Consider the following 20,229-nt stretch of genomic DNA (forward strand, 5'->3'; position numbering starts at 1 on the left):
AGATTTCCCAGGGAATGGTGGCATTACTGTACCTAGAAGTGTTCAAAGGTGTGTGGATGTGGCACCTGGGAGAAGTTCTCCAACTTGTTTGTTAGAGAACACCATGGTACTGGGTTAATTGTTGGACTCAACAATCTTAGGGGTCTCTTCCAACCTTAATGACTCTATCTTTCTATGATTCCACTCTATCAGGTAGTTACGATACTGAACTTCTCTGAATGAAAAGGTGAAGTCCAAAATGACTTTATTAAGGCTAATGATAGATATCTGTGTATTGAAAAGTAGTGTGCCCCTGATGCAGGGAATGATTGGTATTTGACTCTGTTGATTCAGAAGGTTGAATAATTGCTTTATTAGAACTTTATTATATTATATTATACTATATTATATTAAAGAGATACTATACTATACAAAAGATACATACTAAAAAAAAAAAACCTGTGACTGTCTCTAGACAGCCAAGACACAGCTTTGAGTGATTGGTTAATTAATATAAACAACTATTCCTAGAATTTAATTACTAAATCTCTTTAGGTAAACAATCTTCTTAACACATTCCACATGTCCAAAAACAACAGGGGCAGAGAATAGAGATAAGAATTGTTTTCTCTTTCTCTGAGGTTCCTCGCTGCAATTCTTAGGAAATACCCTTGGGAAGTTGTGCCTGCCTGCTCTCTATGAAGAGAGCTGCAGCTACATCTGTGGGCTTTGGACCTGCACAGCCCAGAAAAGAGGATGAGAGGCCTGTGCACTGATGAGAGATTGTAGTATGAGACTATTTTAGACAGGGTGTAGTGAAGAGTTAAATAGCCAGTGTTGAAAAAAAATGTGGTCCAGTGGTTCTGCTGCTGGACAGGAACTCACTTGTTCCAGTTTGGTGGTTCTCAGTTGTTCTCAGTTGTGGTTTTGCCATCAATTGCTATTTGCCCTGGCCTTCCTGCCTATTGTTGCCCATCATTTTTCTGTCTTGTCTGTCTAGGTAGCTGAAGGGGTTCTCTCTTTTCTGTTTGTCTTGGACACTCCACACATTAGACTTATTGTCAAAAAATAATTAATGGCATTAAAAGAAACAACTGTTCTTAGTTTGATGCTGATTAGTGTAACAGAATACTTTTCTTGGCTTGCTTACTATTTGGTGGTGATAAAGGGAGTTAATGGACATGAATTTTTATGAACTATTGTACTGAGCTTGAGAATCTAGTGTGAAAAATTAAGCATGTTTTCTTTTTCCTCTCAAATCTCTCTTGGCTACAGGTATTGCAGCTGGGTTCTGAAATCCTCCCACAGTACAAACAAGAGGCACCAAAGACTCCACCACATATAATTTTGCATTATTGTGTATTCAAGACTACCTGGGACTGGATCATCCTGATTTTAACCTTCTACACTGCTATTTTGGTCCCTTACAATGTCTCCTTTAAAACCAAGCAGAACAACGTGGCGTGGCTAGTAGTGGACAGCATTGTAGATGTCATTTTTCTGGTTGACATTGTGCTCAATTTCCACACCACCTTTGTGGGGCCAGCAGGGGAGGTGATCTCTGACCCCAAGCTGATCCGCATGAATTACCTGAAGACCTGGTTTGTGATTGACCTGCTCTCCTGCCTGCCTTATGATGTCATCAATGCATTTGAGAATGTTGATGAGGTCAGTACATCACTTCCACTTCCATTTATTATTACTTGATGGTTGGGGGGAGGTGCAGGACAGAAGAAATGGATGTTTTTAAATTTATTGAATTACTGCACATCTGTCTCTGGTAGCCACCCACATCCTGCACAGAAGTTTGCTTATGAATCCTAGCCAGAAGGCCCATTCTTTAATTTCTGCTGTAGTTTTTGGTGTTAAAAATCCATGTTTATTTTCCTTCTTTCTGCACCCTCAGGGTTCAGGAGGACAGGTAGAGGCAGACAGCAGCACCTTTGCACAGGTGCTGCTGTCCACAATTTTATACTGTGGTTTTTGTCCATAATGCCATAAGATATAATTCGTACAACTCTGAGGAAAGCTGCTCCATCTGACTTAGCAGGAGTAGTTTGAGTTGTGTGTCAGGAGAGTTTGCTGGGGCAGGCTGTGCTTGTTTTCACTGATGACACATCAGGGCAGTTCTGCTAATGCCAGTTCTGCACAGGAACACCTGGGAAGTAAAATACACATTTCTCAGCTGCTTCTAGTACACTATGGCAGGTGGCAAAGAGGCAGGCAGGCAGTGACTCACTGAATTGTCTTTGAGCACCAGAAAGCACTGTGTGGATACCTGGTGATCTGTGCAGCATTGTTTGGCAACAGCATTTTTAGAGGAAGGTGAAGCAATTGAAGGTGCTTGTTTGGTGATTTCATAATTAAATGAAAGAGTGGGGAGGTATCTGGAAATCTAGACTCTTCCTTAGTTCTTCATTTCTCTGGGAGTAGATGACAATCTTGCAAAAGAACTAACATTTAGACACTTAAATCCACAAAACTGGTATTTTTTAACTGCTTGTTTTTTTAGATCAGTCTGCCAAGAAAATATTCCTAAGGTAAATACATTAAAGTTCTCTGCCTAAATAGTTCAGAGAGTTAATGAATTTTTAATGAAATCTTGAAGAGGATTCCGGAAGTCTGCTTTCTGGTTACATGTTTTAAAATCATCAACTAGTTATGTCTCTGAGTTTATCTGTGACACACGCTGAAGCTGTAAGATGCAGAATCACAGGGTGGCTGGGCTTGGAAGGGATCTCTGGAGATCACCTAGTCCAATCCAGCTGCTAAAGCAGATTCACCCAGGGCAGGTTGCACAGGATCACGTCCAGGTGGGTTTGAATACTTCCAGAGAAGGAGAGGAATTTACATTCCTACCTCATCAGGGCTTGATATTTAAATTTTAGCCTGTAAAATTTAAATTTTATTACTTCCTTTAAAATATGCCCATTTACAAAGGACAGCCTATCTATCAAAAGAAAACTATGCCAAGTGAAATATAGGCAAAACCAAACCCCATTTCTTTTTAAAAATTACACTATTTTTTATAAAATTTAAAGAGGTTTTCTCAATAACTTGAGGACAGGTAGACAAACTGTTAAATGCAGTGGAAAAAATATGATGTTAGTTGGTATTTAATTCCCTAGAGACGTTTTCATTTTATATCAAGCTGCAGACTGAAATACCACAAATTAGATCAAGCAAAAAAAGCCTTGTGAGACCTGTCCTTAAGTATTTGTTTGCCATATGAAAGACCCAGACTGCAGATTATTCTGCAGGGCTTTCACAAATTACTTTGCTGTGACACTGATAGAGCGATGGGAGGAGTGCCCATATGTCAGGTTCTGACATTCAGACAGAAAGAGGAAAAAGAATAAATAAAAGTAAAAAATAAAGCAAGAGACAAAAAACCAACCCAACAAAAAAACCAACAAACCAGGAAGGAAGCTTTTCTCACCCAGGGCAGATAGAAGCAGCCTGGTGAAGATTTTGCAGAAGGAACACTTTTTGACTTTAGACTGGTGATGTGACCTACAGAACATCCCTGAGGAAAATGTCTGTACTGGTGGCTGTGACAGCCCTTGAACTGAGCACAGATGATTTTGGACTCATGGTAGCAATTCTGCAGAGAAATTCTTGTGTGAATTTGTATTTCTGCAGGTTCTCCATCTCAGTGTTGCCTTGTAGCAATGAGAAACTGATTGGTACTTCAGTTTCCCCTGGCTCTTCAACAGTCTCCTTAATCAGTGTAACAGTGTTAGTTTAACTTATTTTGCTATTGTGCCCAAGGAGGAAAAAAAAAACCAAGATTTTTCTTGATGCTGTCCTTTCAAGACTGTTCATCTGCATTTCCCATAGTGGCTTCTCACATTTGGCTGGTATAAATTGCTGTAGGATCATTAGAGCAGAGTTTCCACTGGTGTAAATTGCCATGCTTCTACTGAGGGCTCATGGGCTGGTTTGTGGCACCTGAGGGGTTTTGCCAGCAATGCCAGCAGAATAACACAGAGCACATCAGGAGGGGGTTTGGGACAGTATCTGCTGATCACTGTTTCAAGCACTGCCTGTGGAGAGAACGATAACCTTTTACTGAAGAAGAGAAAAAATAAAAGCCACATTCAAGGAATCTTGAAAGCAGAAAATCTTTGCCTTTTATCTTTCTTTTCTGTTGTGTAGAGCATTCCCTTGTGGGTCAACTCTCTTCCGTTCTTGCTGGCTCAAATTTACCTTTCTCTTGCCCTGGATTGTACACCATATGACTTCACAGCTGGATTAAGTCAGGTGCAAGGCTGCCCTGCTCATTGCGCAAATAACCAAACTGAACTCTTATCTCTGTGTCACTTTAATTCTGCTAGAGGGAATTCCCTTGGAGCCATGGCAATGGAGTCAGGAGCTGGCCATGACTGCTGCAGGATTTTTTTTTTTTTGGAAGTCCTAGTGAGAGTATTCTTAAAAAATGGCCAGAGTTGAAATGATGCCCAGTGTCAACAGTGTGCTGAGATGAGATGAAGAATATGAATGTTATTTTCCCCAATCTGATGTTTTCCATTCCATGATTTCAAAGAGAAGGAAATAGAATCCTGGCTTTGGTGCAGTCCCTTTGTTGAAGGGGGATTGGAACAGGTAGAAGCTTGCTTATTTTGCTGGCTGCAGTAATTTTCTGCTTAAAAAAGGCACTGAAGACTCTGAGAATGTCATGGAGGAACTAACTTGACAAGTCAATTTGTACTTCAGAATGTTGTAATTACTGTGATGGAGACTAATTGATTTGCAAGGGACACAGGAACTGCAGCACTGAATAAGTAAAAAACTGTATAATAGGGTATTGAGATTTTTTTTTACTCTGGGCAGTTTTGGGACTGTCCCATTACTTATCTCTAGATTAATAGTGAAACCATTTTTGTCATCTTTAAAATGATCCACTAATTGAGATGAAACTAGAGTTGATCAATATTTTTGGCAAGCAGATACTCAATTGAAAAAATTCTGGTATTGGATATTTTTTCCTATTTTGAAGTAACTTTTTGTTTTGCAATTTACTTCATTATTCCATTATAAGATATAACTGAAAATATTTTCTTGAAACAAAATTGAGTATGAATTCTGTGGTTTTCAGACAATTTCAAAATTCTTTGGGTTTGTTGCAGTTTGGAAAATTAGTATATTTTCAATTCACATTTTTCAATATAATCGAAATTCCAGTCTCTTCTCTGCATGGTTGAGAATATTTTTGTGCATAAAAATAATTTGAATTCATTAACTATTAATCAATACAACTATTAATAACTACAATTATTTCAAGAGGCACTTAAGTATGAATAGCCACATTCTACAGATGGAAGAGGAAAGAAAAAACATTAATGTCTTTGTTCAGGGCCATATAATTATATAAGAGACTGATCTCAAGTGCTGTGCTCAAAGAGACAGTATAGAATTTCATATTCAGACATGAGCAGAATTCAACAAATGAAGAAATGAATAGCTGTAGAGAAATTTCTGTTGTTACCCAAATGAAAGTAAAGTTATGAATGTTTCTCCTGGCTTTTATATATGGAAAACAAATGATACAGTTAAATACTAATTATTTTCTTGACCTGACGGAATTTCAACAGAAGAAAATATACCATATTCATACTGATTGATGAATCAACTTAATGCTAGGCTTGAACCTTCTATTGTTAACAGAATACATCATGCTGTAATTTAGTCTGAGTAAGAAAAGAAAATATTGGTCTAAAATTTAAACAGCCCTTGAAACATGTGGTGTTAGTCTCTTGCAAATTTGAATGATCAAAATAGCATTTGTCAGTAATTCTTTACTGTAATTAGTATTATTCCTCACTTAAGGAATTACCACCTACTTTGGGGGATAATGTTATCTTTTTGTGTTCAGACATCAATCAGTAAATTTAACAAAAACCAGGCTTAAAGAAAATTCCACAATTTTTGCCAAGAACAGTGCAATTTAAGACCTTGAATTCCAAGGCATATTTTTGCAGTGTCAGCTTGTGCAATTTTATACTGTGGTTTTCATCCATAATGCCATAAGATATAATTTCTATTGGAAAAAATTTAACTTATTACATGTGATGCTGTTGTGAAATCTCATGGCAGGAGTGGAATCCAGTCATATCACCGCCATATAAATCTCTGAAATAGGGAGTTTGTAGTAGCAATTGCTATATATGTTTGAGCAGAGAGCTGTGATCAATTGTTGGCTGATGCCAAATTGAGAACCATGTATCACTCAATTAGTTGAGGTAGAAGAGAAATAAATGCATAGTAGAAGATCATTAGGAGAGATACATTCAATATAAATGATCTAGTGCTCAGTTAAGTGAATGAATAGGAGAGAAGCTAGCATGTAGGCAGAGAGGATGTACAGCTTTGAAAGGCCAGAATTTATGAAGATAAACGAAGTCCCAGAAAAAAATACAATACGGAAAAATAGAAGTAAATGAAGATAATTAGTGCTAAGTGAGTGTGGTGTAGCTGGAAAGTAAACAGAGAGTTGAGAGAGGAAAAAATGAATGTGTTGCTGGTCAAATTGTTGGCAACTCTCTGAGGCAGTACTTTTGCAATAGATTAATTTAAACCTTGTTAATGGAATAATCTCTCATGCTAATACAAATTAGCTATTTAGGAATTACTGAAGCAGCTACCCTGGAAAGCATGCAGCTTCCCTTTTTTTTTAACCACTGCATGCAATAAGGGGCAAGGAAATAAATTATCATATTTACAGTTTTATGGAATAAACTGGGACCTATAAAGATTTTGTGTTAGATGAATTTTGCAAACTGGAAAATGTAATTTTAAAAGTATTTTTAAACTGTAAACAGCTGAGTAATATGAAATCTGTTTGAAACAGTAGTTCACCATTCTTATTTGAATCTGTCCAATGCAGCAGTGCTGTATTTTGCATGTGAGTCTATTGCTAAATCTAGCAGTGAATGAATAATTTTCTATGGCTAATTGAAATTTTAAAGCAGTCATAACCTACTTTTTATGTCATGCTTAACAAAAAACCCCAGCTGTGTATCATGGAGCGTGATCCAGGCATAGAGGAGGAGATGCTGGCAAATTGTGGTTCTTGGATGAGATGAAGGTAGACCAGGAGGGATGAGAGAGACCCGGTGGACTGGGTGACACCTACTGGGGCTTCTGGGGAAGGATCGAGAAGTTGGGTTGTTGTGCCCAGGTGGGGCAGGGGAGGGCTGGAACGTGGGCCTTGGGCTGGGGGTGTGATGATGAAGGAGGTCTACTTGGTGGGTGTCCCTGTGTGAGAATTCCCTGAGAAACAGGACACACCCATGGCAGGTGTGTGCTGGGGGCTGTAACCAGTCAGAAACCCTCAGAGCACAGGAAGGTCCTTGCTGTGCCTCCTAGGAGCTTCAGAAGGAGCTTGACAGCCTTGAACTGTGGAAAAGGGGGAGTGCAGTGGGAAGGAAGAGCAGTGGTGGTGGAGGAGGGCTGCTTGTCTGACTTGTGTAAGTGCCTCTGTTCTGCAGCACGGCCCCAGAGGGCTGTGCAGTAATTCCAGGCAGGAATTACTCCTTAGCAGACAGGTAGGTGGAAGGAGTATTTTGGGGAAATGCAAATGGTGCAAAGCAGATTCCTGGGGTAAAGTGCACAGCCAGGATATAAACCAGGTAGGCAAAAGAAGCACCTGCTGTTCAGACACTCTTGGGGATTCAAGTGAGGGTGTCTCTCTTCTCTGTCTGCTTTGCTCCACATCTCCTCACCTCCTCCCTGCCCCATTTTCTTTTCCAGTCAAATAGGAGTTTTTCTGTCTTCCTTCCTTACAAACCCAGCCTCCATGTCTTACCCATCACATGCTATTTTTATGCTACCCTGTGAAGGGGCAGGCTGTCTTTTCCCCCCATATCCTCAGTTTTCCAAATTGTGTTGATATATATAGCCACTGCAGGCATTCAGGGTTAAATTCTCTCCCATGCTGTAAGCCTGATTCTGCTGCCTTCCCATGTCTTACCCAGGCTCATACACCGTGGTGGCTCAGAGACATCTGCTCTGTCTGCTGATGGATAGCCCCTAACAAAGGAGAATTCCAGAGCAGGATGTGTTGCTGTGCCCCTGCCCGGTGTTGACCTTCTCTGTAGGTTCTGCTGAGGCTGTTGAGACTCTGGTTGACTCTTCTTCTGCACTCCAAATGTTCAGATTAGTCTTTTTGCTAAGTCACAGATAAGTAAGGGTGTTACTGGATTTCAGGGCTACTTCTTCATAGCTTTGAAAGGCCTGACATGATTTATCATTCTGTTAAAGAGAGAATAGTAGTCTGCATAAGCTATTCAATCTGTATCAGGCTAAAAGAATTAAAACGCTGAATTACATTTTCAGTGATAATGTATGGTGATAGCCTTTGTCCAAGAGGGAGAGCTAATTGAATATATTAGAGTCTGAATTATTTCAAAAAGCTGCTGTTAGAGCGAGACTTACACTGTGTATAAAGGGAGGCATGTTCCAGAGGCAGGGATCAGTTACTCCTCTTCTCCCTCCATTCAGCACACTTGTATCGATCTGAGGCACAAAGTCAGATGAGATGACAAAGGGTATTTGTTTGAGTAGCTAAGTGGTTGCTCTGTAGTCTATTTCATATTAGGGATGGAATTAGAATTGGAAAAGATGGAGAGATATTAAATGCCAGTAACACTAAATATTGTTTGGGTGTTTTGCTCCTTTGAGATAAGTAAAAAGCTAAAAAGCTCTGGAACTGGCTGTTGCTTTGAATCAGAAGCATAGGGAAGCAGATTGTTGTCTGTTGGGGTTAATTTTTTATTTGCTACCAGAGAAAGTAGGATTTCTTTAGGTTACTTGTGTTATCTTTATTCTTGTTCTTCCTCTCAAAGTAAAAGGAAAATAGAGTTTGTTTCCTGGTTTTGGTTTTTTTTTCTCCTGAGTGTGCATGTATGCATGCAAGGCAAGCATGGACATAGTCTTACAAATGAAAAATCAGCCTTCCCATCTCTTCCCACACCCTGTGCTCTAATACATGAATTATTGCTGTTTCTCCCCCATTTCTAACCAAGCTCACAAATGTCTGACTAAAATAAGCTTCAGGGGTCTAGAGATCTGTTTTCTTCAGTGCTGAAAACCACAGCAGTATCCAGAGGGCTTAGATATTGATTTTGACCTGTGCACATAACGCTATCTCATCTCTTGGTTGCTAAATATGGCCATCTGTAGGAAAGGTCATGTTCTCAGACCTAATTAAGAAAACCAGAGGAGACAAATGATGGAAATGTGTAGTCCTAATGATGGCCTGACAGAGCTGCCAGGTTACTGCAGATAGGCAGAGCCAGGTTGTGGCATGGCTGGCTTCAAGCAAAGTGTCAAGAAAGAAGGCAGTGCTTTCTGCAGCTTTTGCCTCACAGTAGTGATAAATTTGGTTCATTGCCTCCACTTTTGGAATAAATAATTTATTTTTTTTGTCTGTTTAATTCTCTTTCTTTTAATGGTTAGCTTTTAGTCTCCTGCATCTCCCATTAATTGAGATGAAGCCTGAACTTTAGCAGTTCCATATGAGAGAAAAGTGCTGAAAAACTTAGGAAAGATTTGTGCCAGTACTGAATATTACTCTTCTTAAAAATAGGTAGTAAGTAGGAAGTAAATTATCCTGCCTTTGAGCCTAGAAAAATAAATCTTAATGCTTGGGTTAAGTGCATTTTCTTTCTGTACATGTAGAAAGTGAATAATGGCCTAAAAAGTGAATACTGTCATGTAGATTGAATCTATTACTAAAGCACTTGTACTACTGCAGCTGTAGGAGGTGGGGTGAATGCAGCATTTTAGTTATTTTCTGCAGTTATTCATGCTGCATCTTGTTTGGAATGGAAAATGAACTATTTCTCACGTTTTTGGGGGGGCAGGTGGGGTGACCTCAATTACTTTTTATGCTGTTCTTTAAACAATTTGTATTTTATTTTTTTTCTAGGTGGACTTTTATTAGTCAATGAATTGAGCTGAATTTAATTTTGCATGGCAAATGAACAGGAGCAACTGCTTTTATCTGTACAGCATCTATCACTGTGTGTCCACTGTTACTGTTCTTGGACCACACAGACAGAAGGATCAATAATGGCTTTGCTTACAGCCCTTGTGTTTTCACAGTGCCTCTGTCTCTTTTTCTGGGTGTGGAAGTAACAGCACAAATCTTATATTGTCTGATTGAGAGGTAGAGCCAAAACAGGGATGTTCTGGATCCTGTGTTTGGGAAGAAGGCTGCTTACATGCTGAGGTATCAGTGTGAGACCAGGGGTGCACTCACAGTATATTAGATCTTGCAGAAAGCAAGGAAATACAGAAGAAAGCCTGTGTAAATGTGCACAGTATATAGTGAGGAAGTCTAATTAATGACAAATTATACATGGAAATTTACTTTTGGCAGTACTTAATGGACAAACTTATGAAGCCTCGGCTTTGAATATAAAATATGGGCACTGCTTTCCTCTGGGACTGAGCTGGTCTGTTTTTCTGTTTTTCGGGTACGGTTCTACTCTGCAAAGAACGTGTAGAAGGAGAGGGAGGGGAAGTGGTTGTGTTTATTATTTTAAGAACTTTTGACATTCAAGTCTGCTCAGTCAGTGGCTATGGAATAATTTCTTCAGCGTCTCAGTGCCTTGAGCTTGCCCTTTGGTTTGGAGGGGACTTGAGCTTGCCCTTTGGTTTGGAGGGGACTGGCTACATTTTCTTCCTTTTTTATGCAGCAGCCATCACTGGTAATGAGAGTAAACCTGCCAACCTATGAAATATTTATCAACATCAATACACAGGTATCAGCAGTAGAATTTTTTAGTCTCATTCAGTTGCTTCAAAACATTTGAAATACAAGTGTGTGTGAAATTCGGTATTTTCTGACATACTTGACCAAGTGCTGCATGTTGAAGTGAGCACTGCACCCAAGTTCTCTCTGTAAAAAAATATAGTAAAAATGTACTATGTGTCTATTCTGGCCATATAACAGATTTTTAAAAATTTATTTTTGCATAGCCTCAAGGGATGTTTTCTGTTGGATAGAGTACCAGTAGTTGCAGCTGTTGGGGTAAATCAGATCCAGTAGAACTCCATGGAATATTACTTAGCCTTGTCTTTTCCCTGGCTGCCTCATGGACATTCCTTATGGTGACCCTTTAGAGCAGAGCATCTGAGGGAGCCTGTTTGGGACATGCAGTGCCATTTCCAGCTCTTCATGAACTGAGGTTTTTCTGTTTCCTTTGGGCACAAGGATCTCTGGGTGTCTCCTCATCTGCCTCTCAAAGCTGGCAGGAGCAGCAGACCAAGAGGGTGGGACACACATCAAGAGAAGTAAATTGAGTTCAGGCTCCTTTGCGTGACATCATGGAGCCATCTGTACGATAAAAGCATAAAAATAATCTGCACTGATAAGAGCATTAAAATGGACAATAATCTAAAAGTACAGTTCTATTTTGGAAAGTGGTAATCTAAAATTGTCAATTTTTCAATCCAACAGATCTATTCCAGTGAGCATTAAAATATAATTTGCTAAATCTTGTGCCAGAAAGTACTGATTTAAAGTATTGCAGGACTATCTGATTTTTTCCCTACTTTATAATCTGTGAAACAGTCTATTAAGTTTCAGTTGTTTGTAACCATTTGAAATTATTTCACTTAGAAATTTTTAAGAGTTATATGCATAATCATTTCCCCGTGCATTTCTTGCTCTTGATATTGATCCATTTAGGATAGACAAATCCTTTCCTTGGAGGAAAGCAAAGAGAGAACACTGTTCATGCTGAAATAAAAATAAATTGGAGTTTTTTTAATAGAGCTTTTTCTGAACTTTTAGAATCTCATTGGCAGTGCAGTCAGGTGAGTATTAGGAGTCATTTGAATATTAAATGTATCCTTCCAGTGCCACCAAATCAAGTATATATTTCTTGTAAATATTCAAGTTCTTCTTGTACAAAAAGCCTAATTCTATCTATCTCTGGTAAGAATTTGGTAGAATCAGTTTCTCTCAAATGATGCAGTTCAATCCCATTTAATTTTTTTAAATAAAATTTCTTTTAGTGAATTCCACAAGGGAAATTAGGATAAGAGAATGCTTGAAAAAAGTATTTTGCCTTAGACTTTTAAAATCTGATTTAATGTATTTTAATTAGTATTCCCAATTTTCATATCCAATTTCTTGAGCTCCTCTTCTGTGATTTCCCCAAGTATTTCTAATCCTTGACTCTTTTTAATTTTTAATTCTTAATTTTTAATTAAGAATTAACCAAACTCTAAGCTATTAAGTCCTTCCTAAACCATTGTTATGTTTTGGCTTTGGTAGGACTCATGCTGACAAACAGCATTTTTTGGGGTTTATTTTTTAATCAAAGGGATATGTTTAATTTGAAAAACAGGTTTTGCACCACTGCTTTTGAACATAAATAAACCTGTTTTCTTGGATGTTGGGTGGAGATTTTGAAGCAGTGTGTGATTAAAAGGCTTGGTTTTAAGACTGAAGCTAAAAGAGCACCATTGCTGGAGACCTCTCAAAATGAAAAAAATGAGTGTTTCACTGCTAAGGTTTGCAAAGAGAAAAGGGAGAAGTGGGCATGAGCCCTGAGGGAAAAAGCCAGAAGGCTGTATTGTAATGTCAGAATATTTAAAATGCAGAGACTAAATGTGCTTGTCAGTCTAGGACTTTGTCCAGTTCTAATATGTGGTTATAATTTTTTGCATTTTCCACTTTGCTTTTCCTCTCCATACTGAGTGTTCAGAAATACCTGCTTTCCCTCCCCTGGAAATTAAGGTCTTTTGTGTCATATTCTCAGAATTGGCACTGAGGCTTTGCTCCAGTGTTTAAAAAACAAAGCTGGGTATGGAATGAATGGGAAATGGAAATTAACTTTGTTTGTGTAGCAATTTTTGTATCAGTGACTTGAAAAGTTTGGCTTAGATATTCATTAAAATAATAGTTCACTTGCTCTCTTCTAGATTTCTGGAAATATCTTTGATTTAAAGGAAGGCTGCTTTTTTATTTTCTTTTTTTAATCTCTCTTTCTCTTTTTACTCCCCACCCCCTGGTTGCATTAGATCTTGTCCAGATACTTAATAGAAATTGCTAGTGTGTTCCCAGGTAACAAATTACATCTGTCTCTGAAAATGAGTCAATGTAATCATGACAAATTCATGAAATAAAGGGAAAATATATTGCTGCAGTCTTGGAGAACATGAGTCAATATACTTTATGTAATTATTTAATAAAACATCTTTTCTAGTGCACCGAAGCAGCCTAAGATACTGAGGCAGTTGTATTTATGCAGGAATAAACAAACTTCCAGTAAAAGCTGGTGACCAGAAGTATGCAATTATGCATTTCCAGAAATACTCATTAAACCAGTCTGCTTAAATTTTAATCAGACTTCTATGTATGAAACAGTCTTGGTAAGAGGAAGTAAAAAAAAAAAAAGGAAGGATTTTTATGATAAGCTATTCAGATCTTCTCATGCTCCAAATTGGTTTGAATTTTTTAATTTGACTTCTTGTGCAAATCTGTATAAAAGTTAACAATACAAAATCCTGCATGCTGGCTTAATTCTGTTTCATGGGAGCCATATTATTTTCAGTACAGAAATACTGCATTGATATCAAAGCTGTCATAAAAAGGATATAATTTGGGGATTAGTGAGATATTTGAAATATTTAATCTTTGTGTAGTTCATATGAGAAGTGTCAGAGGACTGATTATCAGTGCATGAATTTGTATTAGGAGAGTGAAGTCACAGGAAATGCATTGTAGGAAATAGGAAAACTACAAATTGCCAGGTACTGCCAGTATTTTTTGGCCTTATTTATCTTTCTGATATGTCTGAGCTAGATATTGTAATCTCTGTTATATCTGAGAGATTACATCTGACATGTTGCATAAGAATTCACAGCTGGATATGGAATAGACAGCCTGTCGTTTGAAGTTTTTACTAAGGTATTGGTAAACCTGTTCAAATAATCTGAAAAGGGAGTTCAGAGAGCAATGCACAAGATGGTAGTGGATGAAGGCAAGGGTGCATATATTCATCCCTGGAAAGGGTCACTAAGTTTTTTGTGTTTTACAGTTATCTGGTGACTATCTGTTTTTTGTGGATCACCTTGTTTCTTTGGAAGCCGCAGTTATAAGTATTGTTGCTTTCATGAAATCCTAATGGGCGCTGTTGTTTGTCCTTGCAGGGCATCAGCAGCCTGTTCAGCTCCCTCAAGGTGGTCAGGCTGCTGCGGCTGGGCCGCGTGGCCCGCAAGCTGGACCACTACATCGAGTACGGGGCGGCGGTGCTGGTGCTGCTGGTGTGCGTGTTCGGGCTGGCCGCGCACTGGCTGGCCTGCATCTGGTACAGCATCGGCGACTACGAGGTCATCGACGAGGACACCAACACCATCCGCACCGAGAGCTGGCTCTACCAGCTGGGGGAGTCCATCGGCACCCCCTACCGCTTCAACGCCTCCGGCTTCGGCAAGTGGGAGGGCGGGCCCAGCAAGGACTCCGTCTACATCTCCTCGCTCTACTTCACCATGACCAGCCTGACCAGCGTGGGGTTCGGGAACATCGCTCCCACCACGGACGGGGAGAAGATCTTCGCTGTGGCCATGATGATGATTGGCTGTAAGTATTAGAGATTCTGCCTTTCTCGTACTGAGAGAGAGTGGAAATTTTCCAGAGTAGAAATCCATTTAGGTTTAGGTGAGATGTCCATCTTTGAGTTAAGTCTGTAAGCTTGCAGACAGAGCTGTTTAGTCTGATGGCCTGTTCTCGTAAAATGCCTATGCTGGGAGAAACTGCTTCAACCAAAAGACAAGAGATAGGGGGGGCAGACAGAGAGAGGGCAGACTGACCCAGGAATTCTTTCTGGTAAAGAGGAATTAGTGGCAAATGTCACACGAAATCAGTAGAATGAATACGTATGAACCCATTGTGAAATTGCATGCATGTGTATTTGAGAGAGGGATGAAAAAGGAAGTGGAGTTCCCTGAGGTAAACATGTCTTTTGAGGGGAGCAGTCGCCACATGTGTCCAGGCTGCAATAAACATACCAGCTTTGCAACTTTCACTAAGTTGTGGAGTTTGTTTGCTTCTGCACATCAGTACACAACACCAAGTAGCTGCATGTCATCAATGCTGGTTTCATAAGAACATCTGGAACCCTGTAAATGTGATGCAGCTAAAAGTATTTTTGGTGGCAGTATATATTACACACTTTCTTACCAGCTAGGTTTAAATAGGAGTATTGTTGTGACTAGCAAAAATTCAGTGGTTTTGGAAAAAATATTCTGTCCATATCATCTCAATATGCTCTTGTAATATCCATAAAATGCTTAAAGACTGAAGTGTTAAGAATTAATGTACCTTTTTGCCTCCATTTTAGTATGTGGCAAACTCTTTTCATGTCTGAGAGCTGTATAGATTTGATAAGTGGATCAGAGTGTGGGAGGGGGTCTGGGAGCATCATCTTCTGAGGGAGAGAGAACTGGGACTCTTTAGGAACCACAAACTCTGCCGTGGACTGAGCACACAGGCATATCCTGAAGCAAGGGGGTTGCTGCTGTGCTTGGGCACCTCTGGCTCAGACATCCTTGTTAGAATGGGTACATGTTGCCAAGCTGTCCAGCTTTTGGCCATGTTATCATTTCAGTGCAGGATCTGCATTCAAAATGCCTTGAGAGCTACTTGGAGTTAAGAACCATATGGTGGCCACTGTTAAACTAGGTCATGGTTTTCTAGATAAGGGTGGAGCTTGAACCAAATTAAGGAAAAAAATCTGCTTTATCCATGGGAAAAGTTGTTGTATGGAGAAAGGTAGAAGCTTCTGTATGGTAACATTGCATCCAGAGGAGGAGAAAGTCAATCCTTGCTAAGCAGAAAATTAAAACCAAATACATAATGAAACTCAATTAGCAGTACAGTGCCTGCTGCAGAAATGTGAACTTTTGATTCTGATGTGTCCTTTTACAGCAACACTGAAGTCACACACTGAGATTGTGTGTAGTGTTAAGTCTGCTGAAGGTTAGTGAAAAAAACAATCAAGACAAACATTGTTGATCACACAGGCATTGGGATATTTGAGCTATAAAGATTGTTAATTTTGTTTTTCTAGTTTTTTCATCTGCCAAGAGTCCCATCATCCTAATAAAACACCCTGTAGGAGAAGGGAAATTTATATAAAATATGGATAAAATTTTGCAGTTTTCTCATGAGAAGGTGCATTAGACAATTTAGTGGTGTAGCGCAAATCAGGCTTCCAAGCATGTTTCCTGATGAAGGTGCCCATTTGATCAGGAAATATCCTGATCTTTGGCTTATTGTTATGACCATGATACTAGCTAGAACAAGAACAGCTCGTATTAATCAGTATTATTGTTTAGTACTATGAATAATGATTAAGCATAAACTTCAAAAAGTCATGAATGTACGTGGGGTTATTTTGGACTTGCACCTGTTCCAGGCTCTTCATATGACAATGTGGCAGAAAGAAACTGAATTTATGCATAAATAATGTTGATTTAGATGAGCAGAAAGAAAATGATAACCTTTCTTTTTGTGTATTTTATCCTCTGCTCATTTGAATAGCAATAAGTGCTGTATCAAAAGACTAGTGGCTTAAACAATACTGTGGCCAGCTAAGCTTACAGTCACAATTTCATTAGCAAAATCACCTTTGAAATTTTTACTTTATTTTTATTTCTGAAAGAAAATTAGTTTTCTGGAAATGGTGATGGAGAAGGTGAACATGTGTGCAAATGTCTTCAAGCCCCCCCTTTCTTGCATGGGCTGGGTGTGAGGCTGTCCTGCAGCAAGTCAGGGTGCAGCGCATGGCAGGGACTTGGCCTCCACTGGTGGCTGTCACAGAAGCTGCAGCTCTGTGGGTCCTGGATCACTTCAAAGTCGCAGCACTGCCTTAGCACCCTCCCTCTGATTATTGGTATTGATGGTTTTGCTTCAGTTTGCTCCACGAGCTGTGCCTCCATGGTTTGGTAGGGGCACTCAAGAGCTGCTTCCCTGGAGTGCAGATGTTGGCATCAAGTAGAGGGAAAGGAAGAGTTTACTTTTAGAAGTGTGAGTCCTTCCTGCTCAGAATTATTTTTAATCCAATGGATGTGATTGTGCAAAGTTCTTGTGCCTCTGGGAAAGGCTGGTCATGGTGTGTGCATTGCCAGGTGTGTGGTGGCTTTGCAAGGCTTTCACGTCCTTGTTTCTAGCAACTTGTCTAGTTTTGTTTTGGTTTAGTGGATCTGTAGCTTGAATAGTTTCTGAAGAAGAAAGGTGTGAATGGTAGTGATACTTTTTTCTTTGATCTTGGATTGTTGTCTGTTGAGCCTGTGTTTCTGAAGAGGACTTGCTGTGTAAACAAGTGTTTTTAAGACTTGCATTGCTGTCTTTTCCACTGGCAAATTGACAGAAGGGTTTGTGCTACAGTAAGTACAGGCCTGTGATGACATCCAAATGGGGTGTTTGTGCCAAAAAGGCTCAGAATATTAGAGATATTTGAAAGCATAAGCAGTTCATAATTAGTGTCCTTCCATTTGTCTTTAGTATGCTTATGCCCAGAGGGATGGAGTTAACACTGTAATTCCATCTTCCATAAGACAAAATCTGGTTTGCTCTGCTGCTCAGCCATGGGTATGTCCCCTTCTGCTCACTGCTTACTCCCTCTGTAAAGCTGATCCTGTGGCAGAATTTTGTTTGTGTTGCATTGACTCTGTAGACACACTGACCTCCAGTAGTAGTATTTTGCTGAGATACCAGATAGCTGTTTAAAAAAGTAGCAGGACCACTTCCATTTTCTGTTTTATTCAAGCTTTCACTATGGTAAATAATAAATCCAGGTAGCTTTTAATGAAAAATTCAGAAATACTTTAGTGAAGCTGTCCTGAAGCAGTGGGAATTTTGGCTGAGTTGAATGCAAATGTTGACCCAGTAAAAAGTGTAATGTATGTAGCTTGTAGGAGGAGTGGGTACATGATATTAGTTGTGCACAGACACTGGGAAGGCATCATTGAGCTGAATAAGCTGTGTGTGGGCATTGAGCCTGTGGGGCTGGATTTGTTGGTTGTGTTTACATTGGGGACAAAGTTTAAGGAAGCCTGGCCTTGTGTCAGCAGCCCTGGTCTCTGCTTCAGGGCCTCCTTCTGCAGGGAGGTGTTCTTGTGCTCTCAAACGCAGTGATGCACATGCTGTCCTGCTGGCCTCATTGTGGCTGCAGTTTTCATACAGAAAGTGTCTTGCTGTTGGTTATTTTGATGTGGGAAGGTGAAGCCCCTAATTAGATTTGTGGGGGGCTGTGGCACACTCATAGCCCCAGGGATCTTTTGTCACTTCGTCAGCTCCACTGGAGGGGGTAGGTGAAAATTGCTCTTGATTCTTGACCTCAAATAATGCACATCTGTTTGGGAAGATCAAGTTATTTTAAAATAGAGATGAAATACCCAGTGGCTGCTTTTAATGATTTCTGTTCTGTGGAAGCTTGTGTTTCTTGTTACTGTGTAGCTGCTTTTCCTGAACATATGTTGAATTGTAGTTTTGCAAAGCAAAATATCTTCACATCTCTGAACTGACCTGCATGGTTTTCCCTCACTTTCTTTATTGAGTGTATGTGTGTGTATATATAGGGAGAAGGATGAGTTACTAGGGTGTTGAAAGCGAAGGGAGCCAACCTATCTTTTTGTTGATCAGCATCGACTCCGGTTTATTGATTAAATCAGCCACTTTATATAACAGTGTTAATTAACTTCATGCATATTGCAAAATTCGAGCTCACGATAGGTTACAGAGAAAACTCTAACTCCTCCTTTTGTTTACAATACCCGTGGTTGTTTATTGAAACCAAAATTAGTGTTCTCACTGTGATATGAAAAGTTCTCAAAACCTTCATATCTGTTCCCAGAGCAGCCAAGGACTGTTATGAGAAGACTGTCTGAGAACCTAGTTATTTACAAAATCAAGCCTGGGAACTGCTGCTTTACAGCTACCTTTTACTTTCCCATCAGCTGTATACCTTCATGGCCTCTTTCTTTAAGCCATGCTTGAACCAGGCTCTCCACACTAGGGGAAGTAAAAGCAATTAATTCCTCAGCTTCATTTTAAATGAAAAACATATTTGCTTATCCCTTTCCACAGATGGCCACTAAATTGCTAATTAATAGGGAAGATGTCTACAGACAGATCTTTCAGTGAGGCTGACATTACATAAAACCAGGCTTAAAACCACTGTCTGGGTCTGCCGAAAGACGTATATTTTCCATTTTTAATACTTGAGGAAAAAAAAGAAAAAAAAAAAAGCTGTTTCAATTTTTGATTTCTTCCCTGTGGAGACATATGCCTTGAAATTACAGTCTTTATATATTTTTCTCAGTGATTCTGTCAGGTTGGGTTGGGTATTGTTTATTTTTCCTAAGCACTAGCAAAAATCAGAGGACTTTCATTTGCAGTTTTTGTACCCCGGCACTGTGTCAGCAATCCCCTTGCTATGCAGGTGGAGTAGGAATGAGCAGTTCTAACAATGCTTGGCATTCTTGACTTTTGACATAAAATAATACTGATGGATTCTTGCCTATTTGGATTTTGAGCAATGGAGCAAAATCCATCATTTGGGGAGCCTTTTGTTGATGTTTTCAGTTGCATTAAAAGATTCCAAGGTTTTGGTGCCTGTTTATGCTAAATTCTCCTTTGTTAGGTAGGAACTTACTGGAACTACAGGGCTGGACACATCCAAAATATGAAGGAAAAGGCACATCTTTGAATGCTAAATGAAATCACAAATTCTCCTGTGAAACACTAAGAGCAGATAGTGAGAGAGATCATGGAAAAAGACAAAAGTAGGAGTTAAAAGGTCAGACTCATGAACATGCATGCTTGCATACCGTGATGAATTGTCAGCCACTGAATTCATTAATCAAAACAGTCCAGAAACCCAAGCCATTCCTCTTCTGCATGATGTGGTGTGCAACCCAAGCATCATGCAGTCCTGCAGCACTTCAGCTGCTGTTTCTGATTAAGGTAGACACAGGTCCCAGGAGCATGGAGTAACTCTCTCAGCTTTGATCAGCTTTGTCTGTGAACAGTTTCTTGCTCATTAGACAAAAAACCCACCAAAACCAAACCAAACAAAAACACCCAAACAATCCAGAAATGAGAATTAACATTCAGTAAATGTGAAAACATAGGCAGTTTTGTTTACAGCACTATTGCTGAAAGGAACAGTAGTGTGACCATCCTTGAGTGCTTTAAGAAAATCTTGGTGTCAGGAATCATGATGCACA

General features: G+C 39.5%; 1 protein-coding gene across 1 annotated transcript in view; it reads left to right on the forward strand.

Moving 5' to 3' along the window:
• The window catches only part of KCNH1 (potassium voltage-gated channel subfamily H member 1), a 175,546-nt gene that overhangs the window by 36,807 nt on the left and 118,510 nt on the right, over positions 1-20,229 (forward strand). Inside the window, exons 6-7 of the mRNA XM_058802022.1 lie at positions 1,255-1,647; positions 14,149-14,578. Of these exons, the coding sequence (XP_058658005.1) occupies positions 1,255-1,647; positions 14,149-14,578 (823 nt within the window). The remainder of the gene's footprint in view (positions 1-1,254; positions 1,648-14,148; positions 14,579-20,229) is intronic.

This window comes from Ammospiza caudacuta, chromosome 3 (genome assembly GCF_027887145.1).
Source record: "Ammospiza caudacuta isolate bAmmCau1 chromosome 3, bAmmCau1.pri, whole genome shotgun sequence".
In the NCBI taxonomy this organism is placed as follows: Eukaryota; Metazoa; Chordata; class Aves; order Passeriformes; family Passerellidae; genus Ammospiza; species Ammospiza caudacuta.